Below are 27,550 nucleotides of genomic sequence, written 5' to 3' on the forward strand. Positions count from 1 at the left end.
TCTCTCTCTCTCTCTCTCTCTCTCTCTCTCTCTCTCTCTCTCTCTCTCTCTCTCTCTCTCTCTCTCTCTCTCTCTCTCTCTCTCTCTCTCTCTCTCTCTCTCTCTCTCTCTCTGTCACACACACACACACACACACACAGATACACACACACTCAAACTCGCACACATGCACACTCAAACACACTCAAACTCGCACACACACACACACACGCTCTGTGACTACCCCTTTTATAAACATAATAAAATAATATCCCTGTTGCCAGGTAACTGTTTTCCTGTGCTTGTTGTTTTGACAAGTGACCATCTGTTGATGGGTTATTGTGTGTGTGTTTGTGTGTGTGTGTGTGTGTGTTCGATGATCACAACATTAGCCAAGGAGTGGTACGTTCACAGGGACACAGGTGAAGTCAAGCAGAAGGGCTTGGGCCTTAAGGTGCTGGTAAGACTCAACTCAACATGCCCACAGTTTACCAACTGAAACAAGGTTGGTAGGAGAAATGCATCAGCTGTATTAATGCTTTTAGTAGTGTAGGATTGTGGTTTTACATTGGCCTTTTAAACTAATTAGGAATTGATAAACACTCCCACATATTGTGTAGAGGCTGCTGTTTTTCCTGGCACACACATTACAAGTCTCCAGAGACTCCAAGGAGTGACATACATTTACAGTATGGCCAAACGGCTATCTGACCGAAAGCACTGCAGCCAGGCATTACATCAAGACATTACGTCAATGGGTTGTTACCTACACAGTCAGCCTGCCTTCGATGGAAGTACTGGTGGAAAAAATAAAATCCTTATGATAGAGATTTCAATACTTCTAATATCAATAGCTTACAAAATATCAATAACGTCTAATTGGGTTGGGAATTTGACCAGCCTGAAGTTTCTCCATTGACTTATTAATTGAAGTACGTGATTGAAGAGAGGCCAATTGCCAATGTCAGAATAACTAAGACAGAATGGTATAAGATCAACCTACTTACAGCGAGAGCCTGATTTTTTTTACAATCTTACAGTAGCACTACAACATAACCTCAAGTTAACCTGATAAACATTGATTTTGCATCTCCTTGATGCCTATGTGAACGAGTCATTACGCTGATACACTATACTCACTGATCTCATCTACTCCACAGCCTGTTTGTAAAGTACTGACAGCGCTCACATATACAGTAGCGTAGCTACTTCCTATAAAGCTTCAGCAGCTGACATCAACTCCTGCTTTAATTCCATTTCCGAGACAAGGCAAGAACAGCTACAGGCCGAACAACAAAGCAGTGCGTGCTAGCCTACACTGCAATGAAAAACTGTAAATTACACAGTATTTTGGGGGTATTATCAACAGTAAAATACTCTGAAACGTTTTACTGCAGCAAACTGTAAATTCTGAAGCATTGTGGGAAAATGTTGTGGGCGGAGCAAAAAATAGCTGTATTTCGAATGGTATTGTAATTCCACCCAACAGAATACAGTACCGTACCGTATCTTTGGCACGCAAAAAACCTTTTGACCACTAGTGGGTGCATGGTATTGTTGTTTCTGGCTCAATAACATATTTTGAGGCGTGCCTTGTACGAGGCCATATGTGTTGTACCCGTGAGTGAGAATGCTGTACCAATTTAACTTGTATGTGGTTAACATGCCCCATCAATTTGTAAAGGGGACAGATTGGAGTGGCAGCAAGTCTTAAACCTTAAATGGTAAGCATATTTCCATGTCCTTTTGGTCTGTTTTGCCCTGTAGTCTCTGCCCGTTTGGAAGCCTTTGTTAAGGCCTCTAGAAGTGCAAGTGATATAAAACATAAAATATTAATATATATACTGTAATATACTGTAATGTGTAAACACTTTACCTAACAGCCAACCTGCTTGCACCAATCTCTTGTAATTACAGTAAAATACTGTAAAATACAAACCCCTCCCCCTCAATGAATTTCATTCATCCATTCATTCATTCCGATTACGGTGGTATTTACTTTTTTATTTAATTTTTGACAGTATAATACAGTACATTTTACGGTTTTGTACTGTGTGTCATTACACAGTACTTGCTTTGATACTGTATTTATATTACAGTAGGTGTACTCTAATATGAAATACAGAATTTTACTTGCCACCGAGCTGGCTGTAGGCTACTGTCAAATTCACAGTAACCCCTTTACAGTGTATGCTCCTTTTCACAACATGAGAAGGGGTGGTGGAGGGAGAATCTTTCAAATACTTTTAATTTGCTTGAACCTGCCAGATGGGATGGGGTTTGCACTTGCGGGCCTATTCCATTGTGCCAGGCAAATGTAATCAAGCACAGCTTAAGTATTTGAAAGATTTCAAGTATAATTTGAACCCAGGTCTGAAAACAAGGCGGTGGGTACTACTAACCCTTTAAATGTCATTAGCAGGGTGGTGGAAAGGGGAGCATTCTGTCTGATCTTTCCAATCCAGCTCAGAACCAGATGGGAGTGAGAGAAACACTTCTTTGCTCTGCTCCCCCAGGTCACTTCTCCGGGTAACATTCAGTGTTCTGCTGTGTGTCCTCAATATCTATACCTACTGTATGTCTCTGTCTCTCCCTCTCAATCTCTGTTTCTCTCTGCTTCTCTCTGTGTCTCTCTCTCACCCTCTCCCGCTCCCCCTTTCTCTCTCTCTCTGAGCAGTGTAAATGTCTGCAGTATTGAAGAAAGCTAGCTCTAGCTGAGCCATCCTGACATGACCTTAGAGGAAGAAGTAATGAGCAGTACTTGCTGAGCTCAATCATTCCAGTTTACACCTGATCACATCACTACTGGGGCTCATGGTTGGGTTTACGTTGAGATAACACAGCAAAGGAATAGTGATTGTATTTCAGCAGGCCCGATAAGGCCCTAATATAAATAAACCCATCATGACCACACAGAAGCTATGACTGTTTTCTGATTGATTTAGTCAATAGTCACACATGTTCAATTCATCAGTTCTCTCTCTCTCTCTCTGTATCTCTCGCTCTCTCTCTTCCACTGCTATAACATGTGGAGCATTTTTATCAATAAAAAGAAGTCATGATAAACAAGTTAAAGGCATACTGTCCACATATGACTTTTGGAATGAAAGGTTACCTTGGCTGCGACAGACGAACTGGGCTTTTCCAAAAGGTCCCAGAGTTTCTTTCGTTTCTCGGCACAACACGTGTTGTCGAACTCTTCTCCCTCTCTGTCGTTCAAGGTGTCTTGTTCTCTTTTGAGCTCCTCGTTCATCTGTTCTTTCTTCTGGTGGTACCTGGCCTGGCAACAGGACTCCAGGTAGATCTCATCTATACCCCAGTAGTCCAGCTCCTGACTGAACGACAGGGCGCACATCTCCTCCATCATGTGGAGCTTACCGGTCCGATAGAAGTTCAGAATGGACGTGAACGCCCCTGGGTGCCGGTCGAAAAAGTACTCGTTCTCGTCCAAGTTGTAATCGTCACATACCTCCATGAGCGAGTCGTGGGTGTTGCAGTCTCGTAGTTTCCCTAATCGGGTGCGTGGTAACCTATCCAACGTTCGCCAGAGGACCTCATGTGGAAGCCCCCCAACGTTGAGCCTTACCCGGCGGTAACATGACTTGCTGTGGATTATGTGTGCCGGTTCCGGGGGTAGCGATGCAGTCGATCGCGAGCCATTCTTATTCAATCCCGTTGAGGATTTCTCCATTTTGAACTGACGAGAGTTCCACCGAGTTCCAATTGGTCCAACAGGCAAGATCCGGACGGGGAAATGTTACGGTCCACATTTGTGCTTGTTTACCTTCATCCTTGAATCTGGGGAAGCGGGAGGGAAAAAAAGGAGAGGAGATTGAGAAGAGGAAAAATGTCAATGACAAGAGTTTCAAATGGAGCCGGTAGCCCAGGCAGTCACAATGACCTATAGTCAGAAAATGTCTCGAGCCATGCTACAGGCTTATCGCCTAATCAAAAGAGTGAATAGAAAGATGATGGTAATATGCTCAGACTGAGAGTGCTGTCCTGTCAACGCGCCCGTTCTGAATAGTGAGTGGGGACGTGGCAGCGGCTCAAGTGAGCGCTGTCCACTCTGCACTGGTGCTCAAACGACGCCATGCACTGTTCACTCGACTGTGTGAAAAGAACCATATAATATGTTTTCTCTCACCGTTTATAACGACTTCCCAAATCAAAACAAACCATCACTTCCCACCCTCCTCTTACAGTAGCCTACTCTGCTGTATATGGAATGCTTTGGACGATCACAGATCCATACAGTACCAGGGGAAGGATCCACAATGTCGGTTGAATATGGATGTTGCGGCATTCTCTGTCCCTCCCTCACTAATGAACCAGTTGCATACATTTGTATTCAAATTATGGTTTCAAAATCAAAGCAGCAATGTTCAACAACTGTGCAGAACACATCAACATGTACAGTACATGCATGGATGGGATGTAGGCCTATCCTTTCTGTCTTGAGGATACAAAAAAGGTGGTAGGCTATTGTATTTTCCATTCCAGACAATCAAGTCCTAAATCAATACTGTTGTGTCAACGAAGTTACAAAACGTATTTGCTCTCTGCAGTATGTACAGTGAGCACCAAAAGTATTGGGACAGTGACACATTTGTTGTTGTTTTGGCTCTGTAGTCCAGCACTTTGGTTTGGAAATTATACAATCTTGATTAAGGATAGTAGTGCTACCATGATTATGGATATATGGATAATCCCGAAATTATTGTGAATAATGATGAGAAGGTTACAGAGGCTTAAATATCATACCGAATGGTTAAGGTAAGGGTTACGTTTTTGGATAGGCTTAAAACAAAAATATAAAAAGTAACTTTATATCACTGGATTCGACCTTGCGACCTTTGGAATCAGAGGCTGGATTCGAACTTGCAACCTTTGGAATCAGTGGTACCCTAATGGCCGGTTTCCATGTCATCTCCCAAAGTCCTCAGACGTGGATGGACGTCGAATACTGACTTGTATCACGGGTGACCTGGCTGTGATGTAATCATTGCATGCTAGGAATATGTGACCAAATACAAAACCTTTGACTACTTTCATACACATACTTTTGGTCCTCCTAAAATGGGGGGTCTATGTACAGAAAGGGCTGTAATTTCTAAACGGTTGACCAGATATGGATGAACATACCCTCAAATTAAAGCTGACAGTCTGCACTTTACCCTCATTTTCATTGTATGCATTTCAAATCCAAAGTGCTGGAGTACAGAGCCCCAAAACATGTCATTGTATACTTAAGCCATCATTCATCAAATGCATCACATGCTGTGGTGGGCCAAATAGAAAATAACAACGTCTTCTCCCTGTCTTCTCCCAACGTCTTCTCCCTGTCAATATTGTGCATTAATCAACCATTATTGGAAAGTGAAATAACAAAATGTATCTGAGAGTTGTATAGGCTACACAACGTCTTAATGTGCATCTTCAACAAGCCGGAATTTGAATGCTGTACCAATTCCCCTGCGATTTCCCCAGCTCTGAAGGACAATTCGTCAATGTTGTTTTGTATTTTGCGTTTTGCCCATTCAAGAGGTTTGTTTGTTGCCTATCAATGTCATCCTTGGTGTAGCCTAATATGCTATTCATATATAGCAGGCCTATATTACCGTATTAAAAATAATGATATTACATTGATAACAATAGCAATATAACGATTTAGCAATACTGGTTTTACAAAGGGAACAACAAATATAACATGTTATTTGAATATACGGAACAAGCCTCAGTCCCACGTACCTTAACTTTAGGTTGGCTCGTCAGACGGTAGCGAGAGGCAGAGATGAAAACATGAAATAAATATCAGAGGAAAAAGGAGGAAACGTAATTAGGTTTATTAGCCTACTCTCGGGCACGGTTTCTGACCCATTCCGTCTCAAACGGTGTTGCCTCCGTGGCACTCTGGATCCGCCTTATGGTTAGATAAGGATCCTCCTATACACTGATTTAGTCCGCCTACCATGACGCCCGCTATTTTAATGGAGAAGATCAACAAGTATGTTGTGAATCCACACGGTTTTCCGCACCAGGGTCTTTCCCCATCTCCTGTCTGTGAGTAGAGCGGCGCGACTCGTATGCTACTCTAGCGCAAAAGGTCGATCCGCGGCGCGTCAGGCAGCTTCACTGCCCAGCTTCACATTGATGCGTTTAACCCTTGCGTAACAGAACCAAGGAGCTGCAATCTTATTCGTCACAATATAACATGTTGTTTGTCACAAAAATGCCACCACAGGCTGGTGGAAACGACCAATCAATGATTCCAAGGCAAGAGATTATGTGGCACACTATATTCAAGAGAAGAATCGCTTTCCAATCCATACGAACACAACGAACCCTAGAGAGGGAGTATTAATGCCCTCCCATTCATCCAGACAGATGTAGGTCTGATGATGATGTGCACTTCATTCAAGGCATTTAGTCTTGAGAGATACAAGCAACACAAGCAGTTAATTCAGATACATTGGCCCTACATATGCAAGGCATTTATTTTTCAGAGATATACATGGGATATAGTTTTAATGTAAAAACAATATTTACAATATTACAATATAAATAAAAGCATGAAACTGATTTTTATAGAGTGCAGTCAGTGTCAGGAGGATACAGGATGAAGTCATGTCATAGCCTGGTCCCACATTTAGTTGTGCTGTCTTGCCAACTCCTATGGTAATTGTAATGCCAAACAGGGCTATACAGCACAAACAGATCTGGGACCAGGCTAGTCATGTCCTAGTTCTATTGCAGCAATCAGGATGGTGCGTGGGGTCAGGGGTCATGACCTAGTGCAGAGTCTTGAGTCTGTAGTGGACCTCTAGGTCTCCTTCGGGCTGGAGCAACCCAAAACCATAGCGACTGGGGTTGACCGGCGGGACGGTGGCAGTCGGGTCACACAGCTCTAGGTCCAGCCGGGAGAGGACCATGAACGCAAACCTGACAGTCACAGAGAGGGGAGAGGACCATGAATTGAGAAAAGATTCAGACCTGAATGTATCTTTGAGTACACAGTTGTAGATAGAATGTAATCCGAATGTAGTCTGCCATGTAATACAATATTTGCATATCTCACATATGGTAAAGCCTAGAGGTTGCGTCCCCATATTGTATGTCTACAGCTGTTCTACCACCTTCCTACATTATTATCGGGCCTCTTACTCTCACTGTGGATTAGTAGGTTTTGACCTTTGAACTACTAATATCTGGCACAGAAAGGCACACACATCAGCAGTTTGTGATTGTCTTCGAGGACCCCTCTACTACTGCACATCCGTACAGCATTAACTATATAGCACACACACTCACAGTCGTTAATGTCTCAATAATATATGAGAAATTAGAACTCTATAGAGATACAGGTGTAGGATCTTAATCTGAGGCAGTTTGATACAGGAAAATAATCCTGCAGCAACAGGACATGTGAATTATTATGTCGATTATCATTAATGGACTTATTTGTAGGGGTCAATCATTTTTTTCGCAAGGGAAAACCAAGTCTGAAATTTCAAAGTGGAAATGACACATTTCTGAATCCTTTTCAAACCTCAAATACACTTCAAGTAAAACATTTCCTGCATTGCAGGAATATTCTCCTGCAACAGAGTGATCAAATTAAGATCCTACATATGTACCAAACATCTGACAGCTAAGCAGATGAATGACCAATGTAGATAAAGGACTGATCCTGAGAAGTGGATTTGCTTAGTTGTTTTATGAGATATACAGTGCATTCGGAAAGTATTCAGACCCTTTGACTTTTTCCACATTTTGTTACGTTACAGCCTTATTCTAAAATTGATTAAATTGTTTTTTTCCCTCATCAATCTACACCCAATACCCCAGGTTGGATGGGGAGTGTCGCTGCACAGCTATTTTCAGGTCTCTCCAGAGATCGGGTTCAGGTCCGTGCTCTGGCTGGGCCACTCAAGGACATTCAGAGACTTTTCCCGAAGCCACTCCTGCATTGTCTTGGCTGTGTGCTTAGGGTCGTTGTCCTGTTGGAAGGTGAACCTTCGTCCCAGTCTGAGGTCCTGAGCGCTCTGGAGCAGGTTTTCATCAAGGATCTCTCTCTACTTTGCTCCGTTCCTGACTAGTCTCCTAGTCCCTGCCACTGAAACACATCTCCACAGCATGATGCTGCCACCACCATGCTTCACCGTAGGGATGGTGCCAGCTTTCCTCCAGATGTGACGCTTGGCAATCAGGCCAAAGAGTTCAATCTTGGTTTCATCAGACCAGAGAATCTTGTTGCTCATGGTCTGAGAGTCTTTTTGGCAAACTCCAAGCCGGCTGTCATGTGCCGTTTACTGAGGAGTGGCTTCCGTCTGGCCACTCTACAATAAAGTCCTGATTGGTGGAGTGCTACAGAGATGGTTGTCATTCTGGAAGGTTCTCCGATCCCCACAGAGGAACTCTGGAGCTCTGTCAGAGTGACCATCGGGTTCATGGTCACCTCCCTGACCAAGGCCCTTCTCCCCCGATTGCTCAGTTTGGCCGGGCGGCCAGCTCTAGGAAGAGTCTTGGTAGTTCCAAACTTCTTCCATTTAAGAATGATGGAGGCCACTTTGTTCTTGGGGACCTTCAATGCTGCAGAAATGTGTTGGTACCCTTCCCCAGATCTGTGCTTCGACACATGGCTTGGTTTTTTCTCTGACATGCACTGTCAATTGTGGGACCTTATATAGACAGGTTTGTGTCTTTCCAAATCATGTCCAATCAATTGAATTTACTACAGGTGGACTCCAATGAAGTTGTAGAAACATCTCAAGGATGATCAATGGAAACAGGATGCACCTGAGCTCAATTTCGAGTCTCATAGCAAAGGGTGTTACAACCTCGTCGGGTGAGGTTGTGTCTCTCTCTGGCGGGAGGTAAGCTTGGCTTATATGGTGTCGAGTAAAGCTTAAACCATGTATTTAGATTGTAGTTAGGTATTGTAGGTAGTTTATCTAGGTAGTTATCGTAGGTTATTGTAGGTAATTATTGTAGGTAAGTATTGTATTCGGCTGAGCCCGGTGAAGCACGAGGCTAGCTAACCCACTACCTGGACTAGCTAGCGGGTAGCTACTGGTAACTATTAGCAACTGTGGATAGTTGTTTCCAATGTTATTTCACGCTTAAGAGTACCTGTAATTATGCCAGCTAGCTGCCTACCATTCAGCTGTTTTTCTAACCTCATTATCTGAAGCGTTAACGTTAGGTAGTTAGTATCTACTGTACTCGAAATGTAGCTAGCTTGTTGCTACCTGGATAGCTAACTAAACAATAGCTGGAACGACCTAGCGAACAGACGCAAACTGGCTGAATCGATTCAGTGGCTAGCTTTGCACTTAACTGGCTAACAGTAGCTACTAAGGGTAAGTTATAACCTACATTTGTGTTTTGTTTTTATATACTGGTAACCAGAGTCGTTCAAGGGAATTCGGGACATGGGTGACTAGTTAACGTTAGCTTGGCTCTCTCTGTGTGTTCGTGCCACGGGAGGAGGGGTTTTTCGTTGGCAGAGAGCAATGGCTAGCTAGTATGCTAACTATTCTAGCTAACTAACTGGCTGAATAAGTTGACGACGGACTCACTCAAACTGTCAAAACTAAACCAAAACTTTACACAACGTTAGACACGGACACAAATTATCTGCTTGGCGTGTTAACACACTGGTGGTTTGTTGTAACCGAGTATTGGTGCTAAACCGTGTTATTGGAGGCTGGCATAATAGTTGGCTATGGCGACATAGGATTCGGTGCCCTGGACGGTTTTCACGGAAGAATACTGTACCAAGTTAGCTAGCTGAATAAACTAAGTTAGTCTATTCCTAGAAAACATTGAACCGCTGTAGTTTACAACAATTATAATTTCTAAAGTGGAAGTTGGGAGAGTTATATTTCAGTGTTTCAGTTAAACCTAAGTAAGGGAGGCCCCGCTCTCTCGCTTTCCCAGATGTTTAGTTCATTTCATTCCGATCTCCTTTGCATTATTGTAGCCATTTTCTGTAGCCTGTCAACTATGTGTCTCTCTATCCCTGTTCTCTCCTCTCCGCACAGGCTATACAAACGCCTCACACCGCGTGGCTGCTGCCACTCTAACCTGGTGGTCCCTGCACGCATGACCCACGTGGAGTTCCAGGTCTCCGGCAGCCTCTGGAACTGCCGTTCTGCGGCCAACAAGGTAGAGTTCATCTCAGCCTATGCTACCCTCCAGTCCCTCGACTTCTTGGCGCTGACGGAAACATGGATTACCACAGAAAACACTGCTACTCCTACTGCTCTCTCCTCATCTGACCATGTGTTCTCGCATACCCTGAGAGCATCTGGTCAGTGGGGTGGTGGAACAGGAATCCTCATCTCTCCCAAGTGGACATTCTCTCTTTCTCCCCTGACCCATCTGTCTATTTCCTCATTTGAATTCCATGCTGTCACAGTCACTAGCCCATTCAAGCTTAACATCCTTATCATTTATCGCCCTCCAGGTTCCCTTGGAGAGTTCATCAATGAGCTTGATGCCTTGATAAGTTCCTTTCCTGAGGATGGCTCACCCCTCACAGTTCTGGGTGACTTTAACCTCCCTACGTCTACCTTTGACTAATTTCTCTCTGCCTCCTTCTTTCCACTCCTCTTCTCTTTTGACCTCACCCTCTCACCGTCCCCCCCTACTCACAAGGCAGGCAATACACTTGACCTCATCTTTACTAGATGCTGTTCTTCTACTAATCTCACTGCAACTCCCCTCCAAGTCTCCGACCACTACTTTGTATCCTTTTCTCTCTCGCTCTCCTCCAACACTACTCACTCTGCCCCTACTCAGATGGTAATGCGCCATCGCAACCTTCGCTCTCTCTCTCCCGCGCTTCTCTCATCTTCCATCCTATCATCTCTTCCCTCTGCTCAATCCTTCTCCCTCCAATCTCCTGATTCTGCCTCCTCAACCCTCCTCTCCTCCCTTTCTGCATCCTTTGACTCTCCCCTATCCTCCCGGCCGGCTCAGTCCTCCCCTCCTGCTCCGTGGCTTGAAGACTCATTGCGAGCTCACAGAACAGGGCTCCGGGCAGCCGAGCGGAAATGGAGGAAAACTAGACTCCCTGCAGACCTGGCATCATTTCACTCCCTCCTCTCTACATTTTCTTCCTCTGTTTCTGCTGCTAAAGCCACTTTCTACCACTCTAAATTCCAAGCATCTGCCTCTAACCCTAGGAAGCTCTTTGCCACCTTCTCCTCCCTGCTGAATCCTCATCCCCCTCCCCCCTCCACCCTCTCTGTGGATGACTTCGTCAACTATTTTGAAAAGAAGGTTGACGACATCCGATCCTCGTTTGTTAAGTCAAATGACACCGCTGGTCCTGCTCACACTGCCCTACCCTATGCTTTGACTTCTTTCTCCTCTCTCTCTCCAGATGAAATCTTGCGACTTGTGACGGCCGGCCGCCCAACAACCTGCCCGCTTGACCCTATCCCCTCCTCTCTTCTCCAGACCATTTCCGGAGACCTTCTCCCTTACCTCACCTCGCTCATCAACTCATCCTTGACCGCTGGCTATGTCCCTTCCGTCTTCAAGAGAGCGAGAGTTGCACCCCTTCTCAAAAAACCACCCTCTCCGAGTTGGGCATCTCCGGCACGGCTCACTCTTGGATTGCATCCTACCTGACAGGTCGCTCCTACCAGATGGCGTGGCGAGAATCTGTCTCCGCACCACGTGTTCTCACCACTGGTGTCCCCCAGGGCTCAGTTCTAGGCCCTCTCCTATTCTCGCTATACACCAAGTCACTTGGCTCTGTCATTTCCTCACATGGTCTCTCCTATCATTGCTACGCAGACGACACACAATTAATCTTCTCCTTTCCCCCTTCTGATAACCAGGTGGCGAATCGCATCTCTGCATGTCTGGCAGACATATCAGTGTGGATGACGGATCCCCACCTCAAGCTGAACCTCGGCAAGACGGAGCTGCTCTTCCTCCCGGGGAAGGACTGCCCGTTCCATGATCTCGCCATCACGGTTGACAACTCCGTTGTGTCCTCCTCCCAGAGTGCAAAGAGCCTTGGCGTGACCCTGGACAACACCCTGTCGTTCTCCGCTAACATCAAGGCGGTGACCCGATCCTGTAGGTTCATGCTCTACAACATTCGCAGAGTACGACCCTGCCTTACACAGGAAGCGGCACAGATCCTAATCCAGGCACTTGTCATCTCCCGTCTGGATTACTGCAACTCGCTGTTGGCTGGGCTCCCTGCCTGTGCCATTAAACCCCTACAACTTATCCAGAACGCTGAAGCCCGTCTGGTGTTCAACCTTCCCAAGTTCTCTCATGTCACCCCGCTCCTCCGCACACTCCACTGGCTTCCAGTTGAGGCTCGCATCTGCTACAAGACCATGGTGCTTGCCTACGGAGCTGTGAGGGGAACGGCACCTCCGTACCTTCAGGCTCTGATCAGTCCCTACACCCAAACGAGGGCATTGCGTTCATCCACCTCTATGTCTCCCGAGTGGCGCAGTGGTCTAAGGCACTGCATCGCAGTGCTAGCTGTGCCACTAGAGATCCTGGTTTGAATCCAGGCTCTGTCGTAGCCGGCCGCGACCGGGAGACCCATGGGGCGGCGCACAATTGGCCCAGGGTATTGGAGGGAATGGCCGGCAGGGATGTAGCTCAGTTGGTAGAGCATGGCGTTTGCAACGCCAGGGTTGTGGGTTCGTTTCCCACGGGGGGCCAGTATGAAAAAAGTATAATGTATGCACTCACTAACTGTAAGTCGCTCTGGATAAGAGCGTCTGCTAAATGACTAAAATGTAAATGTAAATGTAGCCTGCTGGCCCCCCTACCTCTGCGGAAGCACAGTTCCCGCTCAGCCCAGTCAAAACTGTTCGCTGCTCTGGCACCCCAATGGTGGAACAAGCTCCCTCACGACGCCAGGACAGCGGAGTCACTCACCACCTTCCGGAGACACTTGAAACCCCACCTCTTTAAGGAATACCTGGGATAGGATAAAGTAATCCTTCTACCCCCCCTTACCCCACCAAAAAAAATATATATATATTGTAAAGTGGTTGTCCCACTGGCTATCATAAGGTGAATGCACCAATTTGTAAGTCGCTCTGGATAAGAGCGTCTGCTAAATGACGAAAATGTAAATGTAAAAATGGGTCTGAATACTTATTTAAAGTTTTATTTTTATTTTTTTTACCTGTTTTTGCTTTGTCATTATGGGTTATTGTGTGTAGATTGTTGAGGAAAAACAATTATTTAATCCATTTTAGAATTAGGGTGTAAAAGGAAAAAGAAAAGGCTCTTAATACTTTCCGAATGCACTGTACTACATACTACAGCTACATAGCTTAAGGTAGCGATCTTGATGTGATTGTAAATGCCTCATGAGTCATTAATACCTTGCTAATGAACTCATTTATTAGGGAAACATCCCTCCTAAAAACGTTATGCAATAATATGACAAACGTGGGGTGGTTTGGATGTACTTAGCTTAGTGTGAGGTAACCTGGCTCCGGATCTGATTGTGCTGTCTTGCCAACTCCTATGGTCATTGTCACGTGACAATGACAACAGGTGGAGAATGTCATATTATAGTCACTGTTTGATGGCACTGACTGCAAAGTGTCTCCCAACACACATGTTGTTGTCTGCACCCCACAGCATGGTGTAATATTTCAGTCTCTCCCCATCCTTATAGAACTTCTTCTTCTCTGTCCCGTCTGTGTTTAGAAAGCGGTCATATTGAAATGTCTGTAAAGCAGAGAAAAGAAAACACAAGTTAAAATGATGATGACACAGAGATGCTACAGTACAGTGAGTGGTACAGTGCTGTGATGACACAGAGATGCTACAGTACAGTGAGTGGTACAGTGCTGTGATGACACAGAGATGCTACAGTACAGTGAGTGGTACAGTGCTGTGATGACACAGAGATGCTACAGTACAGTGAGTGGTACAGTGCTGTGATGACACAGAGATGCTACAGTACAGTGAGTGGTACAGTGCTGTGATGACACAGAGATGCTACAGTACAGTGAGTGGTACAGTGCTGTGATGACACAGAGATGCTACAGTACAGTGAGTGGTAAAGTGCTGTGATGACACAGAGATGCTACAGTACAGTGAGTGGTACAGTGCTGTGATGACACAGAGATGCTACAGTACAGTGAGTGGTACAGTGCTGTGATGACACAGAGATACTACAGTACAGTGAGTGGTACAGTGATGCTGCATCATCCCCACCCCACAGGTATGCACGCACACACACACACACACACACACTCATATACACACACATGCACGCACACATGTACACACGCACATACACACGCATGTACGCACATACGCACACACACGTATGCACGCGTGCACACACACACTGTGTAGACATGCTCGGCTGGCTACTGCCATCACACTAGGGAATAATTAAAAGGTATTTTTAAATGAAGGACTCTCTGTTCCACCTAGGAGGTTAAGGTTAAAGACACTGTCATGCAGAGTCATTGTATTAGAGTCATTGTATTAGCAGGTGCTGGATTAGACTGAATAGTAATGTAAAACTAAAATACATCTGTACACTGGTATGCTCCCAGGTGCTTAGATTATTATGACAATATTTCAACACCAACTGGGTCTTTGTCAGGTAACAGTATTGTGCTGTATTACCTGTGGGTTGTGGTGTATCTGAGGGTCCATCTGCGGGCTGAGGAAGGGGAACAGACACACCCTGTCCCCCTGTCTGAGGTGGTACTCCTGTCCACTGGCCAGACGAAGGGTCGTGTCCTGGATCACCTCTCTGGTGATGAGGGCAGCAGCGGTCAGACGCAGGGTCTCGCTCAGAACACTGTCTATGATTGGGGAAAGGTACCATACATATGATGTGAGAGGGTTGGGAGTGTGTGGGAGTATGTGGGAGTGAAGGAGCTCATAATCATTACCTTTGGCCCAGATTGGTTTGAGCTGTAAAGCCAACTCTATTGGTTGAAACTGGCCATAGGAGTTAGCTATAGCACAAACAGATCTGGCACCAGGCTACATAATCATAAAACTAGAGGTATGCCCTTCTGGAAAGCTGTGGATACATAAGCAGAGGATAATATCACATATTTTAACTTCATTCAACCACTGTTAAAAAAACGTAATATTTATCCATCTTTACTTATTCAGCGCTCTGAATCTCTTTGCTTTTTTCACTCACTGGTTATTCCTCCCCAGTTCAGAGCTTCAGTTCAGTATTTTACCGCATGTCTTTGGCTGGCAGGCAGAGCAAGGCAGAGAGCCCTGAGAGCTCTGAGGTGAAGAGAGAGGGAGTGAATAATAGAGGAGGTTGCCTGGGGCTCTTACCAAAAACAGGTGTGCTGTGGTGCTCCAGTGTGTCCAGAAGGTGGTGCTGTAGGGAGCAGTCCTCCTGCAGAGCCAGGCCTCTGAGCTCCTCCTTCACTGCTCTCATGGCCTCGGGGTGGGTGAGCAGGAAGCCCAGCAGCCAGAAGGCAGCAGGCCCAGTGTTACCCTGGAATAAAACACAACATAGACTCAGAGTCAGTTCAGAAACAGCAAGTGTATTACAGAGCATAACTCTAAGGTTAGACAAAACCAACACAGCACTTACTCTGAGCCAATCAAAGATAGTGAAACCATTACCAAGCATTATGATGCAGTTATACTACAAGGTTAGCCAAATCAGGCAAATCAGAGTACAGATACTGTACTGTTTGAACACACTGCCAGAAGCTTCAAGGAGAAAATGAAAGCGTGTTTAGATAAATCTACACAAAGTTGTCCCCCCCCCCCCTTTTTTCATTCTCACTTGTCTTTTATTCTCTCTTTCTTTTAATCCCACACCTCATTCATGGTACTGCTGTAGTGTACTGTAGAAGTGTTCTGATCTGAGGGACAGCGAGGAGCCTTTAGAGCTGTCAGGGTTGTGTGGACAGGGCTGTTAGAGTCTACAGAGGGCTGAGACGTCTGTCTGAACAGTCAGATGATAATTGCTGTGGGTTCAGGGAGCCTCTCTCTTCACCGTTCCCTCTCACAAGTCAGGTCTTCACTGATCCATTGACAGCCAGGGCTAATGCAAGGCAAAGACCAGGTCCAATGGCTCTCTGGCTGACTCACTGGCCTATCCCATCACAGATCCAATATGATGAATACTAGGCTACACAAACTGTAAGGCTTCATCTCAGTTTACTTTAGGGGTAACAGTAGGAGTCTTACAGTATAAATAGTCATTGAATATGCAGCATGTTTTTACTGACAATTTATAGTGTTTTCCTGCAAATCAAGATTCAACAACTGAATTCAAATAGAAAATTCACTGGTAGACGTGTACACAGTAAGACATTTAGTCTCCTCCTCAACTCTTCTGAGTGTGTATTTGTGTACTGTGTACTGGTGTAGTTGTGTTGACAGCAGGGCAGCAGTCAAGTGTGTGATGGACTGAATATGACACAGGCTCCCTGAAGGAGATGGACATTATGGACTGCCTGGACTGGGCCTGGACTGGAGCCTCACTGACAGGCTGGCTCAGAGATTCACTAGGCTGTGGAACCGCCTCCACCCCAATCCCCCACCCCAATCCCCAACAACACATACAGAGCCAGAAACATAAAGCTCTCATAACTTTGTTGCAATACATTTTTATATTTTGTATCAACATGAGAGCATGTTGGGAGTAAAGCATGTGACGAAGCATCTGCGATGGAAGAGACTTTACTGAAATCTCTGATTCAGTCAGTATTGTATTTTACAGTGAGGAAGCCTACCTCTGCTCTGTATGACTGGTCTTGACAGAAACTACAACCAGAAGATGGTCCCTCTCGCACTGCCTTCTCCTCACCCTCAGTTCTAATACGTTTCAGTGGTGCTCCTCTTCCTGGCTCTGTCTGACTGTGACTGGGCCAGATTCCCAGCAGAACAGACATCAATATGCAGGGAACACTGATGCTAAGGGACTAGCTGTCCTCTCCTATCCCAGCCTGGCAGGTGATTCAAGGTCGCCAGAGGCAGAGGCACCATCTTGGCCACGGACTCTCTACCCGCTCCCCTGGTCTGAGTAGGCCGACTAGGCCTCCAGTGCTCCAGGCTGAATAGAGCAGCCAAAGTGCCAGAGGGAGCAGAGAGGGCCTGGTACAGATGGCACCTGTGGCTGTTTGCTGCTCTGAAACTGATGGTGAAGACAGGTGCCAGACAAACAGATAGCACACTAGCTCCCCATCTGGCCACACAGTGCAACAGCAGCTCATTCATCACAACTTGTTGGGACTGGTTTGAGGAAGGAAGCCACAAGGAACCTGTTATTAAACCACCTCTGGAGCTCATGAATATAGAGTTGAAGACAACTTAATTTCTGTGATCTATATTGGATTTTGACATCAACATTTACAGATGATACCTCTAAATTGTCCTACAATTTGCACACAAGGCCTAACGCTTGATCTAATTTTGAGAACACATTCTGATGCCTCAGATGTATTCTGGCACATTTGGCCATTTCTGTTTGAAATTAAACAGTTTGGTTTGGGTGACCTGCCAACTCTTCTTTTTTCCACAGAGGGGTGTGATCTGTGCTGTTCTGGAATGTGTGGACCCATTGTTTAGGACAACACAGAACTCCAAACAGGTGCCATGGAAACACATTAATGGGAACACTTGTCACATTCATTACTTCTCACATAATGACATCATGAGTCAATTGTGCTGACATGGAAGTTACGAGTCATTGGGAGAGAACAAACCTGCGAACTTATTCATGCCAGGACCACAGGTAGCAAAGAGGGCACAGGAAGAGAACAAACCTGCGAACTTATTCATGCCAGGACCACAGGTAGCAAAGAGGGCACATGAAGAGAACAAACCTGCGAACTTATTCATGCCAGGACCACAGGTAGCAAAGAGGGCACATGAAGAGAACAAACCTGCGAACTTATTCATGCCAGGACCACAGGTAGCAAAGAGGGCACAGGAAGAGAACAAACCTGCGAACTTATTCATGCCAGGACCACAGGTAGCAAAGAGGGCACAGGAAGAGAACAAACCTGCGAACTTATTCATGCCAGGACCACAGGTAGCAAAGAGGGCACATGAAGAGAACAAACCTGCGAAGTTATTCATGCCAGGACCACAGGTAGCAAAGAGGGCACAGGAAGAGAACAAACCTGCGAACTTATTCATGCCAGGACCACAGGTAGCAAAGAGGGCACAGGAAGAGAACAAACCTGCGAACTTATTCATGCCAGGACCACAGGTAGCAAAGAGGGCACAGGAAGAGAACAAACCTGCGAACTTATTCATGCCAGGACCACAGGTAGCAAAGAGGGCACAGGAAGAGAACAAACCTGCGAACTTATTCATGCCAGGACCACAGGTAGCAAAGAGGGCACATGAAGAGAACAAACCTGCGAACTTATTCATGCCAGGACCACAGGTAGCAAAGAGGGCACATGAAGAGAACAAACCTGCGAACTTATTCATGCCAGGACCACAGGTAGCAAAGAGGGCACAGGAAGAGAACAAACCTGCGAACTTATTCATGCCAGGACCACAGGTAGCAAAGAGGGCACAGGAAGAGAACAAACCTGCGAACTTATTCATGCCAGGACCACAGGTAGCAAAGAGGGCACAGCACGAGAACAAACCTGCGAACTTATTCATGCCAGGACCACAGGTAGCAAAGAGGGCACAGGAAGAGAACAAACCTGCGAACTTATTCATGCCAGGACCACAGGTAGCAAAGAGGGCACAGGAAGAGATGTATTTGGTCATCGGGGTGTGGCAGGACACTGTGGGAAACGATTAGTCTGTTCTGTCTGTGTGTGTGTGTTGTGTGTGTGTGTGTGTGTGTGTGTGTGTTTGTGTGTGTGTGAGTCATGCTCTTGCGTCAGTGCGCATGCATGTGTGTTCTTGTCTTTCCCACTCACCTGGGTGGCCCAGAGCTGAAGCAGCATGGCTCGTCTCTGCATCTCTGTGTCCACTCCTTCCCTCTGTAGATGGCTGAGGTAACTCTGCTGCCAGGAGCTGCTCTCTGACCCATGATCTCTGCTCTCATACCCTTTTCCTCTGCTCAGCCAGGCTGGGGACAACAGCTTCCACAGTTGCTCCGGGGACAGGCATGCTGTCCTCTTCTCCTCTATCAACATAGAGAAAGAGACAGGTTAGAGAGGCCAGATCACACACAGAGAAACAAGCAGACAGAGAGACGGGCAGACAGAGAGACAGGCAGGCAGAGAGACGGGCAGACAGAGAGACAGGTACACAGAGAGACAGGCAGGCAGAGAGACATGTGAACAGAGACAGGTAAACAGATATACAGGCAGACAGAGAGACAGGTAAACAGAGACAGATACACAGAGAAACAGGCAGACAGAGAGACAGGTACAGAGAGACAGATACAGAGAAAAGGTGTGTATGAATAGATACATACTGTATTCATATGAGTGATGTATGACTACATACTGTACATTAGATTCAACTTTGTATTATGTACCTTGCTTAAGGGTTGAACGTGCCAGTTTTGTGAGAAGACCATCGAACATGCGGAACTCTTTGTAGACAGCAGCAAGTTCAGTGACGTTGTTGCTTTTCTCTGTACCAAACAGTGTGAGATACCCAGCCCTATAAAGACAGAAATAAGTGTAACTCTTGTGTAAGAGTAGGTCTTAACTCTTGTGTGTAAGAGTTATGCAATTTGGTCCAAGCATGATATTCTAATTTGACCCTAAATTAACCCCCGGGCCAGTGACCCTGAGAAATGTCTGATGTTACCTGAAGAGCAGGATGACTGTTAACACATGTACAGTAGCTGGCCAGCACAGACATAATTTAGTTCTGGTTTTTACCTGAAGAGCAGGCTGTAACAGAGGCTGAAGAGGCCGTCCTGCCTCCACTCTGCTTGGCTACAGCTCCTCTCCTCTTCCCTTAGCAGGGTCTGGAGGTGGAGGTGCATGCTGCTGCTCAGTCTGGCCAGGCTGGGGCCCTGGAAGTGCCTGGACAGGGATATGATGGAGAGGACAGATTATTGCTACTGCATGTTAACACGGAGGGAATTAGATAGATGTGCATGTAGTCTTCTGTTGGATAAGAATGTCTTATTAGAATATAATAAAATAGAATAGAAACTATTGTCCTTGACAGGGAACTGCAGATGCAGCTGTATTCAGTTACGGTGTGTGGACAGGTGTGTGGATAGGTGTGAGGTCAGGTGTGAGGTCATGTGCATACAGGTCTAGAATACGTACTGTTCCATCCAGGCCCTCTCTGTGTCTGGGTTGTGATTGGGTAGTCTCAGGCTGAAGATCCTCTGCTTCAGGACCTGGGCGTATTGTCTGAAGTCCAGAGAGACCGTGTCATCGAGGACCACGTCATAGGAGTTAGGGTCCAGCAATACAGTGATGTAATGACCACAAACACGCACCTGGAAGACATAATTTCAAACGTTAAAGTCATGGCCATGTCTATGCATGACTGTCACAGTCACCCTACATATTACAATAGTATTGTTTGTGAAAGCAAAAGCAATGTGAATTGGAGATGCACATAGCTCTAGATGCCATAAAGACGAAAGAAGCGTTTGAAAGTCAAATAACTTCTACAGGTTCACAGCAACCCTTTCTATGTCAGTAACAAAGACATAAAGATGTTGAAGATTGATGAGGTACACAGGTACCTGTACACAAAAATGTATAGAGAATTCCTACTGTAAAAATGTCACCATGTTTTTGTTTCATACGTGTTAGGAACTTTGCAGCATCTTTTCCAAACTCCAGGGCATGACCCAGCCATGGAATAAAGCCTTTGACTAATGGTGGCTCATTTTTCTGTCTGGGAGAAACAGACATACAGACAGACGTACAGTTGTCAACCAAGATTAACAGTGTTCAATAGAAGGAGTTACGGGTTAATTCACTTCACCTCCCACACAAAACCAACTGGTTTTAGAGCTACAGTTAGGGAGATGCCCTAAAGTAGTCAAATGTGTGGGCTGTCCTTGAGCTGTTCTTGTCTATTAATGTTCTGTGTCATGTTTTATGTTTTGTGTGGACCCCAGAAAGAGTAGATGCGGCATGAGCAACAGAATTATTAGAAATCCTAATAAATCCTAATAAAAAATACTAACAGTAGTACTGCAGTGTAGAAATAGGAAATAAGGTTATCAATGGGTTGTGACTAACCATATAGTCATTTAAGAAATGGTCTGGGTTTGAATGGTTTGCATGAACAATTGGATAATTCTACAGGCTAATGGTCTATCCTGCATGTTCAACAATGTTGTACATTCAGTGAGACATTTATTACCCTGACATTCTTTTAATGAATTGATTTCTGTGTAGAAAGTCAATCTCTTTGTAAATGATGAAGTAAGCAACATGTTAGACATTGGTTAGATCTGCAGATGTTCCTAACAGAAAAGTTAATTGTCTTAAGCATTTCCTCACTACTGTGTGTGAAAAAAAGGGAAGAATTTTCATTCTGAATTCCCATTTAGTCCTGTAATTAGAGGGCTTTGGTCCTTGGCAGTTGCTTCTGAACAGAAAAGTACCCAATCTGAAGCCTCTGTTGACTTATCCTGTTGAATGGGCTACAGTACATAGTCTCACTCAAACATCAGAGTAAAAACATTCCATTAGAATGAGAGAACCTAAATAAAGGGACGACTCTTCTTCTAGTTCTAGAGCTCTTGTAAAGACATGCCTCTCTCTCTACTCTGCTGTCTACCTTTTCCCAAACATCATTTTAGCAATACATCTTTGCAGAAAGGATTCCTACTGCCTTGAGAACGGTTGAGAATATTGTCTGACAGATTGACAAATGCTGATTAAGCTGACATTGAACCCACACAAAGTGGAACTAGTGCTGTTTCGATTACGCAATAATGATGAGAAACACAGGACTCTCACCAGTGAATTTTCCCTGGAATTGTCATCAATTCCATGAACAAAAATTAGTTGAATTTCCAGTGTGTTATCGGTTTGCTTTCAACCATCTAAAAGCATAACCAAATTCTGATTTTTGGTTTAGTTGTCACCCAAATGTCTATCACTGCACTATCAACCATTTAAAAGCACAGCAAAGTTCATCACTGTGCTTCATAATAGCAGAGTCAAATGACCTGGATTGCAGTTGAGAATACATTAAAAGTACATGGTGCAAGTGATTAATGCCATTCAAGATTCTGCACAGATTATTACAGCAATCTCCACAGACCTGCGATGACCTATGCTTGCTATCTTGAACATGCACACGTTATATGATTACATAAGAAGGCATTTAAAGTTACAGTAACCTCAAATGTGGCAATGGATGTGTTACTCATTTTAAGGTTGAATGTTACATTAGTTTGTAAGATAGCCTTACCTGTAGGCTATTTACTGTATTACAAAAGTAATATTGAATTGTTTGGTTGAAAACCAATCAAATATCAACATTTGGAGAAGATTTATCTTCTGCTTGAATAGTTCCATCTGTGCCACTGTCAGAGTTTGCTGTAGGTGGGTGTGGTGTTGGAATCAGGCGCAGGACGCAGGAAATAAGTCCAAAAGACTTTAGTAAATGCACAAACTGAAACACGAAGAAAAGCCCTGAGGCGAGAACTCAAACGGGCGCACTAAACATGTGCGAATAAACTCTCCTAAACAGAGGAGAACAGCTCAACCGAGCAAACCGTAAATGATGGCGCAAATGCACGACAGTGAAAACAATCACACACAACACCTGACAAACACAACGAGAACTTATAGGACACTAATGACACTAAACGACAACAGGTGTACAATACCAGACAAGACCAAACGAACATAGAAACATACAACGGTGGCAGCTAGTATTCCGGAGACGACGAACGCCGAAGCCTGCCCGAGCAAGGAAGAGAGGCAGCCTCGGCCGAAACCGTGACAGTACCCCCCCCCTTGACGCGCGGCTCCAGACGTGCACCGACTCCGGCCTCGGGGACGACCAGGTGGACGCGGAGCAGGGCGCGTCGGGTGACTACGATGGAATTCCGTCAGGAGAGACGGGTCCAAAATGTCTCCCCTCGGCACCCAGCACCGTTCCTCCGGGCCGTACCCCTCCCACTCCACCAGATATTGGAGACCCCCCATCCGACGTCTCGAATCCAAGATGGACCGCACGGAGTACGCCGGTGCCCCCTCGATGTCCAATGGGGGCGGAGGAGTCTCCCTGATCTCATTTTCTTGGAGTGGGCCAGCTACCACCGGCCTGAGAAGAGACACATGGAACGAGGGGTTAATACATTTATACTCAACAGGTAGTTGTAATCTGTAACACACCTCGTTCAATCTTCTCAGGACTTTAAATGGCCCCACAAACCGCCGACCCAGTTTCCGACAGGGCAGGCGGAGGGGCAGGTTTCTGGTAGAGAGCCAGACTCGATCACCAGGTGCGTACACCGGTCCCTCACTGCGGTGGAGATCGGCGCTCGCCTTTTGACGGACGGAGGGCCCGCTGCAGGTGGGCGTGTGCAGCGTTCCACGTCTCCTCCGAGCGCCGCACCCACTCATCCACCGCAGGAGCCTCGATCTGGCTCTGCTGCCAAGGTGCCAGAACCGGCTGGTAACCTAACACACATTGGAAAGGGGTTAGGTTAGTGGAGGAATGGCGTAGGGAATTCTGGGCCATTTCTGCCCAGGGAACGTACCGTGCCCACTCCTCCGGCCGGTCCTGGCAGTATGATCTAAGAAACCTACCCACATCCTGGTTCACACGTTCCACCTGCCCATTACTCTCTGGATGGTAACCCGAGGTGAGGCTCACCGAGACCCCCAACCGCTCCATAAAGGCTCTCCAGACTCTGGAGGTAAATTGGGGACCTCGATCAGACACAATATCCTCAGGTACCCCGTAGTGCCGGAAAACATGGGTGAATAGCGCTCGGCGGTCTGTAGGGCAGTAGGAAGGCCCGGCATAGGGAGCAAACGACAGGCCTTAGAGAACCGGTCCACAACGACCAGTATAGTAGTATTCCCCTGTGAGGGAGGAAGGTCAGTGATGAAATCCACCGAGAGGTGAGACCATGGTCGTTGTGGAACGGGCAGGGGTAGTAACTTACCCCTAGGCAGATGTCTAGGCGCCTTACACTGGGCGCACACCGAGCAGGAAGAGACATAAACCCTCACATCCCTCGCCAACGTGGGCCACCAGTACTTAGCACTAAGGCAGTGCACTGTCCGGCCGATACCAGGATGTCCAGAGGAGGGTGACGTGTGAGCCCAATAGATCAATCGATCCCGAACCTCGAGCGGAACGTACTTCCGACCCTCCGGGCATTGAGGTGGACTAGGGTCGGTGCGCAACGCCCGCTCGAGTTCAGCATCGACCTCCCACACTACCGGTGCCACCAGACAAGACTCCGGCAGTATGGGAGTGGGCTCCACGGACCTCTCCTCCGTGTCATACCGCCGAGACAGCGCGTCTGCCTTACCGTTCTGTGACCCAGGGATGTACGTGATCTTAAATATGAACCGGGTCAAAAACATATTCCACCGCGCCTGGCGAGGGTTTAGTCTCCTAGCTGCCCGGATGTACTCCAGATTACGGTGGTCCGTCAAAATGAGGAAAGGGTGTTGAGCCCCCTCAAGCCAGTGCCTCCACACCTTTAGGGCCTGTACCACGGCTAGCAGCTCCCTGTCCCCTACGTCATAATTTCGCTCCGCCGGACTGAGCTTCTTGGAATAAAAAGCACAGGGGCGGAGTTTAGGTGGCGTGCCGGACCGTAGCGAAAGCACAGCTCCTATACTGGCCTCTGACGCGTCCACCTCTACCTGAAATGGTAAAGAGGGATCCGGATGCGCCAGCACCGGAGCCGAGGTAAACAGGTCCTTCAGCCTCCCAAAGGCCCTGTCCGCCTCGGCTGACCACTGCAGACGCACCGGACCCCCCTTCAAAAGAGACGTTATGGGAGCTGCCACCTGTCCAAAAACCCCGAATAAACCTCCGGTAGTAATTCGCAAACCCCAAAAACTGCTGCACCTCCTTCACAGTGGTTGGCGTTTGCCAATTACGCACGGCTGACACCCGGTCTACCTCCATCTTCACCCCTGACGCAGACAACTGATAACCCAAAAAGGAGACCGACTCCTGGAAAAACAGACACTTCTCTGCCTTGACATACAGGTCGTGCTCCAACAGCCTCCGCAACACTCGGCGCACCAGTGCCACATGCTCGACTCGGGTAGACGAGTACACGAGAATGTCATCTATGTACACGACCACCCCCCTGCCCCTGCATGTCCCTGAAGATCTCATCCACGAATGATTGGAAAACTGAAGGAGCGTTCATCAACCCGTATGGCATGACAAGATACTCGTAATGGCCCGAGGTGGTACTAAAGGCTGTCTTCCATTCATCGCCCCCCCCTAATGCGCACCAAGTTGTACGCGCTCCTGAGATCTAATTTAGTGAAGAAACGCGCCCCATGCAATGACTCCGTCATGGTCGCAATCAGCGGGAGTGGATAACTGTACTTCACCGTGATCTGATTGAGACTACGGTAATCAATGCACGGGCGTAACCAACCATCCTTTTTCTTCACAAAAAAGAAACTTGAGGACGCAGGGGAAGTGGAGGGCCGTATGTATCCTTGTCTCAGAGATTCGTCTATGTAAGTCTCCATAGCTCTCTTCTCCTCCTGAGACAGAGGATACACATGGCTCCGTGGGAGCGCAGCTCCTGCCTGGAGGTCTATCGCACAATCTCCCTGCCTATGGGGGAGGCAACTGCGTCGCCCTCGACTTACTGAACACAATAGCCAAATCCCCATACTCAGGGGGAACGTGCAATGCGGGCACCTGGTTTGGACTCTCCACCGAGGTAGCCCCTACGGAAACGCCTAAACATCGACCCACACACTGGGCAGACCACTCCATCAGAGCCCTCTCCTGCCACGAAATAGACGGGTTATGGGTACACAACCAGGGCATGCCCAGCACCACCGGATACGCAGGCGAGTCGATCAGAAATAGCTGGATCATCTCCTGATGACCCCCCTGCGCACACATCCTAAGTGGCGCCGTGACCTCCCTGATCAAGCCCGATCCCAACGGACGGCTATCTAGGGCATGAACGGGGAAGGACGTCAACAGGAAGAAGGGGAATCCCTAAGTCTAAACAAAATTTCCTATCAACAAAATTCCCAGCCGCGCCTGAATCTACCAGCGCCTTATGCTGGGAATGAGGTGCTACCTGTGGAAAATGCACAGGTATACAGAAGTGCGCAACAGAGAGCTCTGGGTGAGTGGGCGCCTACTCACCTGGAAGGACTCCCCAGTGCGGGGCCTGTCGTCTTCTCCCCTAGGAGGCCATCCCCAGCACCTAGCCGTGGTGTGTCCTCCCCGACCACAGTTGGTGCAGGAGATGGACCCCCTCGTATTCCGACCCCTCCTCTCTCTAGCGCCAGCGCCCCCGAGCTCCATGGGGCTCGGCTCGGAGACGCTGGAGGGTGAAATGGACGGACCTCCCTCGGGACGTCCGCGGGTAGCCAGCAGGGTGTCCAGCCTGATGGACATGTCGACTAACTGGTCGAAAGAGAGGCTGGTGTCCCGACAGGCCAGCTCCCGACGGACGTCCTCACGTAGACTACAGCGGTAGTGATCGATGAGGGCCCGCTCATTCCACCCTGCATCCGCCGCTAGAGTACGGAATTCCAACGCGAACTCCTGGGCACTCCTCTTCCCCTGCCGGAGGCAGAACAGACGCTCCCCCGCCGCTTTCCCCTCCGGTGGATGGTCAAACACCGCCCTGAAGCGGCGGGAGAACTCAGCGTAAGTGATGGTGGTAGCGTCTATCCTCATCCACTCGGCGTTGGCCCATTCTAACGCCTTGCCGGAAAGGCAGGAGATAAGGGCGGACACGCTCTCGTGTCCCGAGGGCGCCGGGTGCACGGTGGCCAGGTATAGCTCCACCTGGAGAAGGAAGCCCTGACACCCGGCAGCGGTCCCATCGTAGGCCCTCGGGAGCGAGAGTCGAACTCCTCTGGGTTCCGGAGCGGGAATGGGCTGACTTGCCGATGGTGAAGGCAGGGAAGGTGGCGTTGGGGGTGTCCCTCGGGTCTCCCAGCGTTGGAGGGTGGTGATCACTTCCTGCAGGGCGGTCCCGATCCGCAGGATCTGGTCATTCTGCTCCCGGACCCTGTCCTCCAACGTCTCCTGTGCTGCTGCGGCTCCTGCTGATTCCATTCTAATGGTGTGTGATTCTGTCAGAGTTTGCTGTAGGTGGGTGTGGTGTTGGAATCAGGCGCAGGACGCAGGAAATAAGTCCAAAAGACTTTAGTAAATGCACAAACTGAAACACGAAGAAAAGCCCTGAGGCGAGAACTCCGCACGCAGGCGTAAAACAAACGGGCGCACTAAACATGTGCGAATAAACTCTCCTAAACAGAGGAGAACAGCTCAACCGAGCAAACCGTAAATGATGGCGCAAATGCACGACAGTGAAAACAATCACACACAACACCTGACAAACACAACGAGAACTTATAGGACACTAATGACACTAAACGACAACAGGTGTACAATACCAGACAAGACCAAACGAACATAGAAACATACAACGGTGGCAGCTAGTATTCCGGAGACGACGAAC

At 47.2% G+C, this 27,550-nt stretch overlaps 2 protein-coding genes across 2 annotated transcripts in view; both read right to left on the bottom strand.

The window, feature by feature from the left end:
- Positions 1-6,104, bottom strand: part of LOC121578161 (potassium voltage-gated channel subfamily B member 1-like) — a 50,402-nt gene extending 44,298 nt beyond the window's left edge. The window contains exons 1-2 of the mRNA XM_045223795.1: positions 5,731-6,104; positions 3,095-3,777 (exon numbers count right to left, since the gene is read on the bottom strand). Of these exons, the coding sequence (XP_045079730.1) occupies positions 3,095-3,670 (576 nt within the window). The 5' untranslated portion in view covers positions 3,671-3,777; positions 5,731-6,104. The remainder of the gene's footprint in view (positions 1-3,094; positions 3,778-5,730) is intronic.
- A 394-nt stretch (positions 6,105-6,498) lies between these two features.
- LOC121578164 (prostacyclin synthase-like) lies at positions 6,499-21,988 on the bottom strand. The gene is made up of 9 exons (XM_041892322.1): positions 20,652-21,988; positions 20,193-20,368; positions 19,794-19,940; positions 19,442-19,569; positions 18,876-19,084; positions 15,304-15,469; positions 14,626-14,807; positions 13,559-13,710; positions 6,499-6,921 (listed from the first exon to the last, which is right to left on the bottom strand). Exons 1-9 carry the CDS (start codon positions 20,790-20,792, stop codon positions 6,771-6,773), a joined length of 1,452 nt encoding a protein of 483 aa, XP_041748256.1. The 5' UTR covers positions 20,793-21,988; the 3' UTR covers positions 6,499-6,770.
- Positions 21,989-27,550: the final 5,562 nt, after the last annotated feature.

Source organism: Coregonus clupeaformis, chromosome 12 (assembly GCF_020615455.1).
Source record: "Coregonus clupeaformis isolate EN_2021a chromosome 12, ASM2061545v1, whole genome shotgun sequence".
Classification (NCBI taxonomy): domain Eukaryota; kingdom Metazoa; phylum Chordata; class Actinopteri; order Salmoniformes; family Salmonidae; genus Coregonus; species Coregonus clupeaformis.

Bases quoted from the DNA above. Each gene is read 5' to 3' on its own strand.
- LOC121578164 (XM_041892322.1), bottom strand. From the start codon at position 20,792: ATGTCTGTTTCTCCCAGACAGAAAAATGAGCCACCATTAGTCAAAGGC. The intron at 20,369-20,651 runs GTAGGAATTCTC...TATGTCTTCCAG, and splicing joins AACATGGTGACATTTTTACA to GTGCGTGTTTGTGGTCATTA. The intron at 6,922-13,558 runs GTGACTATAATA...TGTGACTGTCAG, and splicing joins GCAGTCAGTGCCATCAAACA to GTTTGCGTTCATGGTCCTCT.